General features: G+C 47.9%; 1 protein-coding gene across 4 annotated transcripts in view; it reads left to right on the forward strand.

Moving 5' to 3' along the window:
* Window positions 1–13,908, forward strand: part of kcnab2a (potassium voltage-gated channel subfamily A regulatory beta subunit 2a) — an 89,592-nt gene that overhangs the window by 52,870 nt on the left and 22,814 nt on the right. The window contains exon 1 of one of the 4 annotated variants that reach the window (XM_008289850.1): window positions 6,540–6,807. The exons of the other annotated variants lie outside the window; for them this stretch is intronic. Coding sequence (XP_008288072.1) covers window positions 6,596–6,807 — 212 coding nt within the window. The 5' untranslated portion in view covers window positions 6,540–6,595. Of the gene's footprint in view, window positions 1–6,539; window positions 6,808–13,908 lie in introns of those variants that run through there. 4 annotated transcript variants of the gene reach the window in all.

Below are 13,908 nucleotides of genomic sequence, written 5' to 3' on the forward strand. Positions count from 1 at the left end.
TGTCAGGAGGCTTCCATCCTCTGACTGATGCTGTGGAACATGTTCCTGCCTGGAAGCGCTGCTCTGTGTGAACATGAGCTACGCTGTGACCACAGGCAGCAGGACGGAGGCCTCCGTCTGCTCCGTCCACTCCGTCTTACTTCAGATTGTTGTGTGTGCTTCGTGGGACTGTGTAAATCAACCATGTGAGTCCAGCCATGGGGTGAAATCCCCACACGGCTGTGAGCTCTGCTGTACTCTAACGGTCAACATATTTACTCACACGGTCTATTTACTCCTGAATATCCTGGACTAGAAGCACGTCTCCTGTCGGCTGGCACATATTTAGACATACTTTAGTAACCCGGTGTGTACATTTGATAAATATCTACAACAGCATGCTTTCACCATCACAGAGTGTCCTGAGCTTTAACCAGAAGCCATCATTTGGACTTTGCATTGCACAATAACAGGAGTTTCCTGCCTGTGTTTCTGCCTGCCTCAGCTCTCCTGCTCTGTCAGATGTGTCAGCGGGGACAGCTGACAGGACAACTCCTCCTGAGCCCGGCTGTCTGCGGGGAATCTGTCATGTTCACTGGAGAGTTAAGAATCACAGATGTGACCTGTATCTCTCTGCACTCGTTCGTTTCCTCAGGAATTCCCAGAATCGCTGCAGAGCTGCGGCTGATTGTCGTCGTATAACCAGGATCGCTGTTTGAGACGTGCAGTGGCTCTTTATCGGTGGAGTTGTTGTTGATTAAAGCACACCGCCAAATATACAGATGGGTGACACGTTAAAGGAAAACCGAGATTCAAGCTTTATTGTCCCAGGCGTGGGAAACTTGTCTTGGTCTGTTTCAGCCACACTGCAGCCGACACAGACAGGAACAGCTCAGGTAACAGATAGAATAAATAAATACACATACGTCAGGTAAAAGCAGAATACAATGAATCTTATTGGTCTAATTTCATGACACATGGCACTTAAAACAAACAATTAGAGCTATTTTACTTATTAGCCTCATCGAAACCAGAACAAATGAACTTTTAAACCTGTTGTGCATTGGGAAGGTGGAGAGTGCGTCTGTCAGTCTAACATCTCTCACAGGTCATCGATGGAGTTGGTGACAGTTGGTTCACATCGTTCTCCTGCACGTCACACCATCTAGTGAACCCTCCCACTCCTAAAAGAGACCACAGCATGTTTCAGCGTAGCACAAAGGAGATCTCTCAGAACAACTGTGTCTCGGTTTGCAGTGATCAGCCCTGAGGTACCAAAGGGACCAATACAGTTCTATCTAATCTAGTTCTATCTTCCCCCTACCTGGACCCAAACCAGCAAAATGCACACGGCAGCACAACCGAGGATCCCCTGGCTGTAGGGTCCAGGGTGTTTCCCTTTGATTCATCACCCCTCTCTACATTCTTTTCTTGAGTTAATTACATTCTCATTACAGTGATTAAATAGTCAGCCATCAGAAATGTTTAGACACAGCCTGGGGATGCATTAAGCTGCTAGAAAAGCATTACCACATCTGTCCATCAACACTGTCAATCTGTCTGACCTCACATCTCTTTCCATTAACTCTCCTAAATCCTTCCACCCACCCCCGTCTCAGCGACGCCATCCTTTTCACACAGCTTCTCAAATCCTCCTGAATGCTGTTTACTTAAACTCTCAGTAAGTGGAACCTGAACCACCAGTGGACAGCTGGCCAAAAGGCACATCCCATACAGCTGTGGTCCTCCTCTGTGGCTGCTAGCCGCTAGCCACCGCTACCTGCCACTGAGGCTGTTTGTCCTGATGTCTTCATGAGCGTTCTGAAGCTAACGGGATGATACCAAACAGAAATCAGCCGAGCCAGAGTGTGGTGAAGCACTTCATCTGTCTCTGATCTCATATTAATGAGCATACGTCGGCCTGTTGTCCCGGTTTGAAGGACTCTCCTGCTGACATGTAACACTGCTGTTTAATTGTGGATTTCAAATTAGTGGTCCCTTCAGAGGGCCAGCTTGGCCCAATCAGGCCCAGGACCCTGAAGCGGTCCCGGCTCCATGGAGGTACCCAGTCTGCTGCCCTGGACAGCAAATTAGTGAAAGACTGCATGAGACTGTCAGTCCAGTGACAAAGGTTGATTCTGGGAGTCCGTTTCCTCTTCCAGCAGCTGAAGGCTGAAGCTGAAGGCGTTCTTCACAGTTCGTAGGCTTTCTGTGTAGAACTGATTCAGAGCCGGTGCCTATTTTTAGAGCTCATACTGCGGTTGTGGCGGAGCTAAGTTCTCGTGACTGTACCCGATGGTCCTCCTGTGGTCAGAGTGGTTTCTGATGCTCTGCTGATTAGCGTCGTCGTCTCTTCCTGTGTCCAGCTGCAGTCTGTGGGCTGGAGCCTGGAGGGGTCAGTGCTGGAAGTCCTCTAAGTCAGGACAGGCTCCTGAGGCTTCATTATGGCACGGCATCATCGATGGCCTGAGCCTCCTTCTGACCAAGGCTGCAAGGACGAGCAGAACCAATGATTTTAATTGTGTGTTTGCTCTGCTGCTTTCTGTTCTGGTGATAGAGGAAGTAGGACTGTCAATAAGCGAGAGTCTATTTTTGCAGCCGTTTGCTGTGTTTGCAGCTGAATCTGAATCCAAATGTTGTCCTCCGGTCTTTTATTTTCCTTTTTTGTTTGCACTCTCTCGAAAAAGAGCTCTGTTGTTGGTTTTGGTGGATTTTGCTCGGCTGTAGTCGTGATGAGAGAAACACACATGTTGTGCTGTGGATCTTCAGCCTCTCTCCTCTTCCTCCCCCACATGCTGACGGAGGTACAGTCCTGTGCATTCACTCACAGCGACAGAGCGTGTGAAGGATTTCAGAAGCTCAGTGGATTTTTCGATAACCACAAATCAAAGCAGAGAGGTGAAGGCCCAAACACAGGGGAGGGCGCTGTGGCGGGATGAGCAGAGCTGCTGTCTAAAAGCCAGTCCAGCACTTAACAATGGGAGCTAATAAGATTTGGCTGTCAGGTATTGTTCAGTTGTTTCCTTCTGCAATAAATCAGAAAGTACTTTTATCATGAAAGAACAGCAGCACATTGGCTTTAGCTGGCTGTGAGTCACCCTAAACACAATGTCACTAATTAGCAATTTAACAGCAGCACTCTGAGGCATTATGTAAAGATCACCGCCTCTTATTTTTAGTTCAGCATCCCTTACGACTGATTTATCTCGTGACAAACAATGAATAGGAGTTCATTCCAAATGTGTTCTGTGATGAATGAACACAAAGCAGCTCGTTGCTCAGGCTAATACTCGCTCGATAACAGTGTTGAGGGAAAAAAAAACCTGATTAAAGCGTCCATGAGAGCCAGAATGAGATCAGAAAAGTGTAAGCGTTTGTTCAGACAGACTTGGCCTCTGGCTTCACTATCAGACCAGGAGGCAGCGCGTCATGTGTAGACAGCTTGATGTGTTTTAAGCGAGGATTTAAACACAGAGAAGCTTTGATCCAAGTCCTGCCCTCCACAAGTGTCCGGACTGCGCTGGAGGTGTGTTTCATGTTGATAATGTGGAACAAAGCTTCAGGTTTCTAACAAAAGACATTTAAAAGGTTTCACTAATCACCTTTTCACCTGACAGCAGCAGGTGTAGACCCTTAAAACGGGCTCACAGCAACGCCTGCTCACGTTGGGGTTTCTGATCCTCAGTCATCTTTAATGACCGTCTCCTCTGTTTATCTGCTCTTTTGGGCCGTTTTTTGTTTTCCAAATGTAGTCAAAAGAGATGAAATGCTGTCAGCTGGAGGAAAGTTGGCAGCTGTGCCTGCTGGGAATTATTAACTGGTAGTAAGTGTGACAGGAGGGTTTATGGACGTATATGATGCTCATTCTGCAGCAGGTTCTACCTCCTGTTGTGTCGATGACAAGGCGCTGTTGTGTAGTTTCTATCAGGGCTGTTGAAGTGAGCAGAGACTGGTGCATGTGGTTTGCATCCGGTGGTGGGAGTTACTCAGCAAGACAGAGCAGGACGTGAAAGATGGCTGCTGTATTGATTATCTTAGCTGATGGATCACTAGTGTGCCGGATGATGCATGCCTGTATTGATCACGGCACCTTGCATTGCACACTAGTCAATAAATGTGGAGATTTTCAGACGTAGATAAATCAACAGTCAACAAAGAACTTTAATGACAAGAAATCAGTGGTCACACGGAGTCACTAACCGTGAACGTCTGTGGCAGCGAAGAACAACTTCAGTAATCTGTAGGATGAAGGTGGATGTAATAAATGTGTGATTTCTGTAACCTTGGATGTTGTTCGGTGTGTCTAAGTGGGACGCTGATGGCATGTTACCGAGCCGGGCCTGTCATGTGGGCTCAGCATCGATCAGCCGGCTGACACTGTATCTGGACGGCTGAGCTCCCGTCTCCGGCCTCTCTCACTTCTCAGTACGCTCCTCGTGTCACGACTCCGGGGCCCCGGAGCAGCGCAGCGTGAATTGTGGCATCACGTTTCCATGGCGGTGGTGCTGAGCGCATGGACCATATCCTGAGCTAAAGGGACATCAGGTCAGACTTCTGGTTTCATGCTCAACTGCTCTGTCAAAATGAGCAGACAGAGATGGTGGAGGGAGCAGCCTGAACCTGTTCCCATCACCCTGACCACAGCAGCAGACGTAGTCCTACAAAGATGTAAAGAATCTGTCCGGCCGGGGGCCTCGTGTCCACAGACGTGTTGGTAGCTTCACGCTAGGACGTCTCTTTAAGCTGCTCAGTCTCTGTCTTGGTGGAAGCAGCGTTCAGAAGGTCCTTCTGAGCTCAGCCTGTCTGTTTTCCACACAGTGTAAAACTGAAATCAGATTTCAGTTCAATTAAAGCACCTTTCCCCTCAGGGTTCTATTTCAGTCCAGGAGAGCAAAAGGTCAGAGCTCCAAGAATAGGGCTGTCAGTTAGCAGCAGCCTGTTAGCTGGATTCCTCTGATGGAGGTCGCTTCTTCCACTGCTTTGCTCCACATGTCTGCTCCTGATGGCACCTCTTTTAATTATCTCCTTGGCACGCTAGCTGGTCCATTCAGATAAGCTTCAGTATTATATTACTGGGAGCGAGTGTCTCATCTGCTGCCTCGTCAGTCTGCAGCCGCTGTTGCATCGAGCCGCGGCGGTGTTTACTTACAACCTCCAACCAGCATCATATTTTTGTTGTTGTCTCTTACGTGCACCGGCTCACTTCACCGAGGAGCAGCTCTTATTCTATTAGGCAATAATAACACATGAGACAGGAGATCAGGATGAGTTTAATGCCACAGTTTTATTTCTCCACCTTTTTCTGAATCAGGCAGAATTTCCTTGGTTGAAGACTTGATGACAGAAATGTGGCTGTAGAGACCCGGGCCAGCCTCAGCCACGTCTGACACGCCTGTCTATATGTATATTGTCACAGATAAAGTTACGTAATAAATATTTCATGGGCAGTTGAGTGAACCCACGTGAGAGTCCCCGTTTCTGGGGCCAGAGGCTACAGCGAAGTCCTGACCACTGAGCTTTCAGCCGCCCCCTGTTCTCATGGCAGAATAAACTAAATGAATCCACACTGCAGGGCAGCAGACGGACAAAGATGAGCACACAAGACGTTCTTTCCTTTCTTAGCAGAGTGACTGTAAACACACAGATTTCAATGCTGAGCTCACTCACGCTGCTGTGGCTCTCCCTCAGAGCTCCTCTTCATATCCCTCCCACCACAGTCCCTCCTCCTCCACAGTCCCTCCTCCTCCTCCTCCTCCCATCGCTCTCTCCTCCCACCTCCTGCCCGTGTGCACCGTGCTGCTCTGTGCTGTACAGATGTAAGTTTAATCCAGGCAACAGTCAGAGCTGAGAAGTGACAGTGAGGTTGCCCTCTCACTAGCAGGCAGCAGTAGTCTGTAGGAGACGCAGCAGCTGTACGAGGACCTACGAGGGAGATGAACACCTCCTGGAACTGTGTGTCGTCTTTCATTCTCTCCATCTCTTTGTGTGGATCTTTGCTTTGCCACCCTTAAAGCTTGGCAGCAGAGGTGTTATCTCCAGCTCTGAGCTCAGCTTTACAAGGAAATTGCAAGACTCTGAATATGGCTGACAGCTTCTGATGAGCCTCTGATTAATAGAGAGCGAGAGGAGGACGCCCAGATGAACCGAAGAAGAACCCACTGAGGAAATTCTCTGTTTTAGATTTTACTTGTTGTTTCCTCCTCGGCGTTGTGTTGCTGTGTGAAGTCTGCACTGATTGCGGATTTGTTTGTCGTGCAGCAGAGAGGCTGTGATGTGCCGCTTGGATTTGGACTTCCTTTGACAGGATTTTGTTTTCAGCTGATCAGCGATCCGTCACTGTTTGCACACATTCTGATCTGGCCTCCCACCCCTCTGCCCTTCTTCTTCTTCTTCTTCTTTTTTTATTGCTCTAGCAGAGCATTGTGAGCCGGTCAGCCTCTTCAGAGCCTGAGCAGTGATTTTAAGACGCAGTGTGAGGCTTGATCTGGAGTAACGGCATCTCTTGGACTAAACTGTGTCACGCGTTTGGATGCTCTAGGAGTTCGCCTTACCTGTTTATTCCACAGCAGAGTTTAATTACAGAACCTGCGATCGGGACAGTCGGCCAGAAGGCAGGATGCAGGTTTCATTAGTGTGCACGGACCACCGTGGGGGGGTTAGCCGCAACACGGAGGACCGGCTCAACCGCCAGAACGCCAACAGCCCCAACACAGGCACCCGCAGCAAGTTCAGAGCAGTGGCCATGGTCGCTCGCAGTCTGGGACAGCTGTCCGTTCAGAGCGTGCCTTCCTCCAGCGAGCAAAGCATGAAGACGGGCATGAAGTATAGGTAGGAGCTGTCTGACTGCAGCTTCACGTCTGGCCGCAGCTTTAACACATCCACCATTTAAATGGCCTCGTTTAGTTTAGCTGTTCTGAGTCATAACCATCACATTGTTTTGCTAAAACACAAAGCAGAGAAATGAAACCTGCTGTGCTGGTTTATCTTCCTTATTCCTTCCTGTCCAAACAGCCACCTGTTCAGATGGACGAGGGTTAAAGAAGTTCTTCATTCTGACAGTAACCTGCCTTTTAAACTTCCCCAAACCTTTGCCTTCCGTCCAGCAGCGAGGAAAGCTTTGACCTGTTATCTGGTTTGTATTTGTAATTGCGTTTTCGGGCTAAGTGGTTGCTGTGTCGTTTCAGTTTAGTCATGGCCACTGATGTCAGATCTGTTTTGTGCAGACGTGACATGAACGAGCCCTGAAACGAAGCTCAGCAAGCCGCCTTTGTTCAGTTTGGTGGAAACGCAGTCATGTTTTCTAAGATTAGTCTCCTTATTGGAAAATTCCTCCCCTGATCCGTTTCCCTTTAAAAGATCATATTTTATCTCATACTGTGGTTTTATAATGATTATTATCACTACAGGTACTTTTGAACTTTCACTTGAAATAATCAGATCAATCATATTTTCCAGTCGTTGAATTAAAAGTCAGTCGTCAACGCTTTTTGTTAAACAGCATCTCTGATGTGCATAACGGGCTTAACGAGGGTTCTGCCTCCAACACTGTGTGCTGATATGATGCCGCATTGATTGTTTTATTGCAGCCCTTCAGTCAGCTGATTACTAATTACTGCTCAGTGGTCGTATTTACAGTTCTGATGCTTTGGTTCTGATGTGGTGCCTAAAAGCTCCCGTGTTTTATTGAAGGGGAATTATTCAGCCTGCGTCAGTCTGTGAGCAGGAACCTCGGTGACGGTTTTATCCAACACAGCCCATATTTAACATTTAGGGGAAGAAATGCTTTTATTTCAGAATGCTAATGTCTCCTTCTGTGTGTGGTGAATTATTCAAATGAGTCCAGCCTTCACACAAAGACATGTAAGAATTATGATGAAGTGGAATATCTCTAAATGCATATGAAAGCACTGAGGGCAGAGGAGCAAATGGCAACCGAGCAGAACAGAAAATCCACGAGCAGTCTTAGTGAGAGAATGAGTTCACCTTCCTGGTCGGCACCGTGAGCTACAGAACGTTTGGATCTGCTGCAGGCTGCTCATCAGCGCAGGGGTTCTGTCCAACCCAAGACAGGGTTTGATGTCAGATACTCATTTAAAGGGCAGAAAACAGAAAAGAAATATAAACGTTCTAGTAGGTTTTCAGCCATTCTCCAACCAGCAGCTGATGTTGTCTCTGATATAAAGTATTATTAATGTAAATTCTTCTGTTTCCAGCCTGCAGCACCAGCGTGCATTAATGTGAAGTAAATACTGTTATAATCCAAACATTTCATGCCTCAGTTTGATGTTTAGGATGATGCACAGACATTTCTCTGGTGGTGTCAAACCTGCTGCAGGACTTTCACAGCATGAATGTTAGTTTAAATTCAAACCCCATAAAAAGAACGTGTTGGTGTCGTAGGAACTTCATGAACATCAAAACTGCATTCGTTTAAATAGAGATTCTCAAACCCCAAATCTGAGCGTAAGTTAAAAACCAGCAGCCAAAGGGCAGCGCTGTGAACAACAACACGTTTTAGTTGTAAAGAATGAAATTAGCAGCAGGGTTGATTTGAGGAAACCCTCCTCGGCGCCGCTATCTGAAGGCGCATCACAGTCCTCTGCGTCTGACTGGCTGGCGGCCTCCTCGCCGTGTCGCCACTCTGTCATTATTGAGGCTAATGATATTGAATGACTAAAATCATTTTCAGCTCGGGGGCCAGCGGCTGTTTGTGTTCTCCGCTTCCGCAGCGCGGCCCAAAGTACATAACGGGCTCTGTGTTTGTGAACCGGGCTCGTATCTGATGTAAACTGAAGGTAATGCGGGCCTGAATGCAGCATGAGGCTCTGAGAGTCATGCACTGAGGCTACGACAGAGTGTTTGTGGTTTTGTTTTGAAGAGACGGGAATGAAAGGGAAGGAGGAGAGAGAGGCAGTGAAAGCGAAGACGGGGGATTGTTAAGGTTAATGCTGGTGCAGGCACTATGCCCAGAGGAAGTACAGTAGCTGCAGTGATCTGTGCTCGTGTCACTGCCGATCTCTCAGCTCTGCCTCTCACAGTTGAATCTTGCGAGCCTTTTAACATGGCCGCGCAGTCCTGTCCTCATCCTTGAGCATTTTTTATTTGCTCTGTTAAAGAGTGTTTGAATTTTTCATTTGGACTTTTTGACAGCTGAAAAGGTTAGCGGTTTCATAACCGTGCCCCAAAAGAATACAGCCAAACCGGTCCTATCCAGCAGCAGAACTTTCCCCCGATTATCCGCGCTGCAGCGTGGCGCCGTGCATTCAGCCTCGTTTGCATGCAGTGCTCTTGTGCTTCCCTGAATGACAGCCTCCAATCAGGATGCAGGTTCGGCTGGAAGTGACCTCTCCTCACGAGGCCGAGGAAAGCATCAAAGAGAACGTCTTCAAGGTCTGGAGAGATTGTGGGCCGCCTGTCGCTCTGTAATGTGACTCTGCCTCCGCCTGATACGACTGGTTGGAATCATCCACCTCTTCTAAGGAGTGATTAAATGCCTTCAGTCAGGACTGAATTAATGGTGCACACAAAATGGCTTGTGATTATGTAAAGTAGTCTCTCTGAGGGAGCGGCAGAATATCTGCAGGATTGGGCAGGCAGCACAGGTGAGGAGTGGATCCCATAAGAGTCCGCTATCAGCTCTCCTGTCAGTCAGCTGCTGGACTTTTATTTCTGGAGGTGGAGCAGATAAACCTCTGCAGTGATGCTGAGTGTGTGCGTATCCCCTTTCAGCCAGTTCTCTGCTGTCTGCAGACAAACTGTAAGAATTCACCTCAAACTGCTGCAGTGGGGCTTTAGGAGGACTCTGTGTTTTCAGAGCTCAGGATTGTTCTTTGCCACCATCAGCTGCAGACCCTGGTGCTGCTCGGTGTGTTTTACTGCAGAGAGCTGACTCACCTCCTCCCCTGGTGTAAATCTAGCAGTAACTCGCCTTAGTCCAGACTGTCAATAGGATTCCTGACATCTCTGGAGGTCCACTACTGGTTGTAAAGTTCACAGTGAATCACAGTAAACAGCTGCGGGCAGCGTTGTGTAAGCGGATGGCATTTAAATCCACCGCTGTGTTGTGTGAACTCGGCTCCTTGTCAGAGAACCGTCCCGTCGCCCACAGTTGTGTCTTTAGTGCACCTTGAAGTTAGTGGAGGTAACAGATGGCAGAAATAACAGGAGCAGGGAGTCAGAGATGCTTTCATTTCATCTGCTGTGTCTGCAGGATTGGAGTTAAACTGACGGCGCTCAGCTACGGCAGCGATTTCATCTGTCAGGGAATTTTTTAGTAATAACCAAACCGAGCGTTCTGCTTTTCCAGTATTTGGTTACACAAACGCAGAGCGGCGCTTCGCTCTGGCTCGGGCGACACAAGCTGTGGGTGTGAGATTCGGGGCGTCATGAGTGTGGGTGCATGCTGGGACGTCTTCCTGCTTTCTGAGGGAGCCAGCTCCATGTGAATCATAAATAGATGGTGGTACAGAGCGTACATACAACGGCACACTTTGGCCACTCAGAAGTCAATAATAAGACTTATATTTGCAGCCACTTAGGTACCGTCCTAAACGGGCTGACAACACGGGCCATCTGTTTGCTCTGGGCGTGGGGAGGAACAGCCAAACGGTGGGACGGTTCATGTATCGACGTAGGCTGGTGTTGCACCGTATGCACTGTGGGTTGGTCTGTGTGGGGGAGATGGGGGCTGTTGTGGAACACTTTCCTATGTGTCTATAAGCATGTCTGCATGTGAGAGACACACTGCTGCAGCGCTGAAGGAGAAAACCAAGACAGCTGTTCTTGCTTTGCCTCGCTGATGGAGTTTAATTAGAGTCTTCTCTCTGCACGGTGTTTTCTTAAATGCTCCAGAAATAGCTGAGATTTATTAATTCTGCTTTACGCTGCCAAGACGAACACGGCCTCGATTCACTCATATCTGTGTTACAGTCAGACGGCGGGCGTCGTTCATACTGTACCTGAATGTATCTGACCTGGATTCTGGACGTGTTTCCTGACAGGTTTGGTGTGATGGTGGCCTTGGTATAGATGCTGCTGTACACTGCAGATGTAGTTTGGCCTATAGATGCACAATGTGCTGCTCTGTTCTATACGAGGCTGTGGAGCGCTGAGCAGCATTTGAGCTGCGAGTTACGTAATGAGGCCCACGTGGTCCGTACTATAGCAGGAGACCAGAGCTGCAGCGCACACGGCATCGCGCTTAGTTCTGTGTACTGTGAATGTTTAACCTCAACATTTTCTTAATCAGACAGATGGCACCAGTTTGCTTTGACACAGCGCCCAGTGTAATATCCTCTCATCAGCCAGATCTCTGACAAGCTCATCGGGACATTTGGGCCTTTTGTGTCAGAAATTAGCTCGTTTGTGGTTTCAGTTACAGCAGCTATTTAAATACTGATTCGTTTGTGGATTATTCTCTCGATTAACTGATTGTTTTGTCTTTAGAAATGGACAAAACGAGTGCTTCGAATCATCGAAGGAGGCAAAAGCATGTTTGGGTTCACGAGGCAGGAATCAGAGGATTTTAAGCCTGACTAAATGATTAATTGATTAATGGCACAGTCGCTGCAGGTCCGTGTGTGAGTTTGTGTCTGACGGCTGTTTATACCTTTAAAGCTCTTTGGCCACTTTGTCCGTGTAATTCAGGGTTTATGAAGTCCATCCGGCCCGTGTGCTGTCAGTGAACACGCTGCTGTCCGTGTCCTTTGGCTATGATTCAGAAGCGTGTCAGAATATCAGCGTACGGCTCAGGCTGACATTACAGATACAGTAGAAGAGCCGATGCTTCCTGGAATCCCCCCACCGGTCCCAGCCAGCTCCCCGCGAGCTCCTCTCCAGCAGATAGCAGATTTTCCATCCCTGTGGGCAACGGCAGATTTATCCCCCGACAAGAGCCCCTGAAAATGCCTCAGTTAGGCAAAAAAACAAATTCAGCCTGAGGAAGAGCCTCTGAGCCGACAATCTGCTCATGCCCCAGCGAAATAAAAAACATAAACTGCCATTGACAGCTGTCTTAAAGTGCCTCAGCGCCACTGGCTCTGTGTTTCCGGCTGCTGTATGTATGAAGTTGTTTTTTTTACACAAAGTTAAATCACATTTGACGTCTTCTCAGGCTGCTGTCAGATGCAGCGCTGCAAGCAAGCAGCAGAATGCAGCGTATAAGCATGTATAAGCCGTATAGTGGTCTTCAAAGTCGCTGCAAGAGCAAAAATATCCACAAGGTTCCTCAACAAAGGGAAGCTGACACTTTGAAAACAAGATATAAACACACAAACTGCATATAGCTGCAGAACTGGAGCTATTTTTACACCCATAGTTTTACATCTGATGTTGTTCTTTTTGTGTGCGTCACTGTGTGGACAATAGGTGGCTGCTTACAGGTCTCTGAACATTATTCACCTTCAGGTCTGAGATTTGTGACTCAGGACTGTTGTTCTGGATGATGGTTGTACCGTAAAGTCCGGACTATTGAGGCACCTGAATATAAGCTCCACCCACTACCTTTAACAAGAAGACCAGGTGTGCACATATCCAGGCTGCAGGTGTCTCTAAGCTGCAGGTGTCCACGTTGGAACATGAGATATTTACACAGAAAGATGTTTTAACCTTTAATTAAATGCGTAGCGGTAACATCCACAGATACGTACCGTAGAGGCTTTTTTCTGAACACTTCCTGTAACACGGCTGGTTAAGGAAATAAAACTCCAGCAGCTACCAGGAAAAGTCACTGATGGCTATCTTCATCTTCCTCCTGCACTGAAACCACTAAAGTCGTCTTCTTCAGTGTCTTCAGGAGCTGAACAGCCTCAGAATCACTTCATCACTTCCTCAGTCTCTCTGTCGTCGTCGCTCTCAACGTCACTTTGGTCTCCAGGTGAATTCGTACAAATCCATAAATTAGCCGCATCGTTGTTTAAGCTGCAGCGTTCAGAGCGTGTGAAACAGAAGCTGCTTATAGTCCAGACATCACGGTGCCTAAAACACATGATGACAACAGGTGGAAGTATTTGTTTCAGTCATGAGTTTAATATATTGTGAATATTTACCTTGGTCAGGTGAGACGGTTGATGCCACTGTGGTCACATGATGCTACGAGGAAAGCCACAGCTCACTTCTAAACACACACTGCAGTCGTCCAAACAGCAGACAGCTTGTGAGCGTAGCCGGACAGTCAGGGAAGCAGTCTGATCTTGTTTTCAGTCTTAATGGGGAGCTAAGCTCATTACGTCTTTGCTCTAGTTTCATATTTAACAGACAGATATGAAAGCCGGATCGATTGTCTCACTCTCTCTAACTCGGAGCTCACAAAGTGGATTAGCATATTTGCCAAAATGTCCAACTGTGCTTCCAGTCCAGCTCCACTGAAGCCTCTTTACTCATTCACCTCCAGTCAGAACTTGCAAATCCATTCTGGGCTTTTACATGAAACAAGAACCGTCTCTTTGTTTTGAGTTATAAAAAAAGGTCATCCAGCTGGCAGCAGAGAACAGACTTCAAGGTGGAGCGCTGCAGGATGTGCACACCACAGAGCCAGCCATTCATGTTCATGGCAGTGAGCTAGCTGAGTAATTAGGCTAGCTCGCTGTGTGCTCGTTAAGGTCGCGCTCACACAAAGAGGAGCAAATAGTGATGACATGTTGGTTTTTGGGTGAACCCGTCCTTTCATTAGAGCTGTTCAGGGCAAAGTGGCTCCATCATTCCTCCTCCTCTCTCTTATGGCCTCCACAGTTTTAATTCAGTATCTCACAGCTGTCCTCCGTCACTCCCTCCCTCGCTCCTGGATGGAGGAGGAACTCACCTGTAGCCGACACCAGCCGGTGGCACCGGGTCTGTTTTCTGGAGCTGAAGCTCAGCCGGGTATAAATGGTGCTGCTCGGTGAACATATCTCAACACGTTCCTCTCTCCAGCTCGTTCCTGCTTCCTCCTTC

Source organism: Stegastes partitus, unplaced genomic scaffold (assembly GCF_000690725.1).
Source record: "Stegastes partitus isolate 25-593 unplaced genomic scaffold, Stegastes_partitus-1.0.2 Scaffold14, whole genome shotgun sequence".
Lineage (NCBI taxonomy): Eukaryota > Metazoa > Chordata > Actinopteri > Pomacentridae > Stegastes > Stegastes partitus.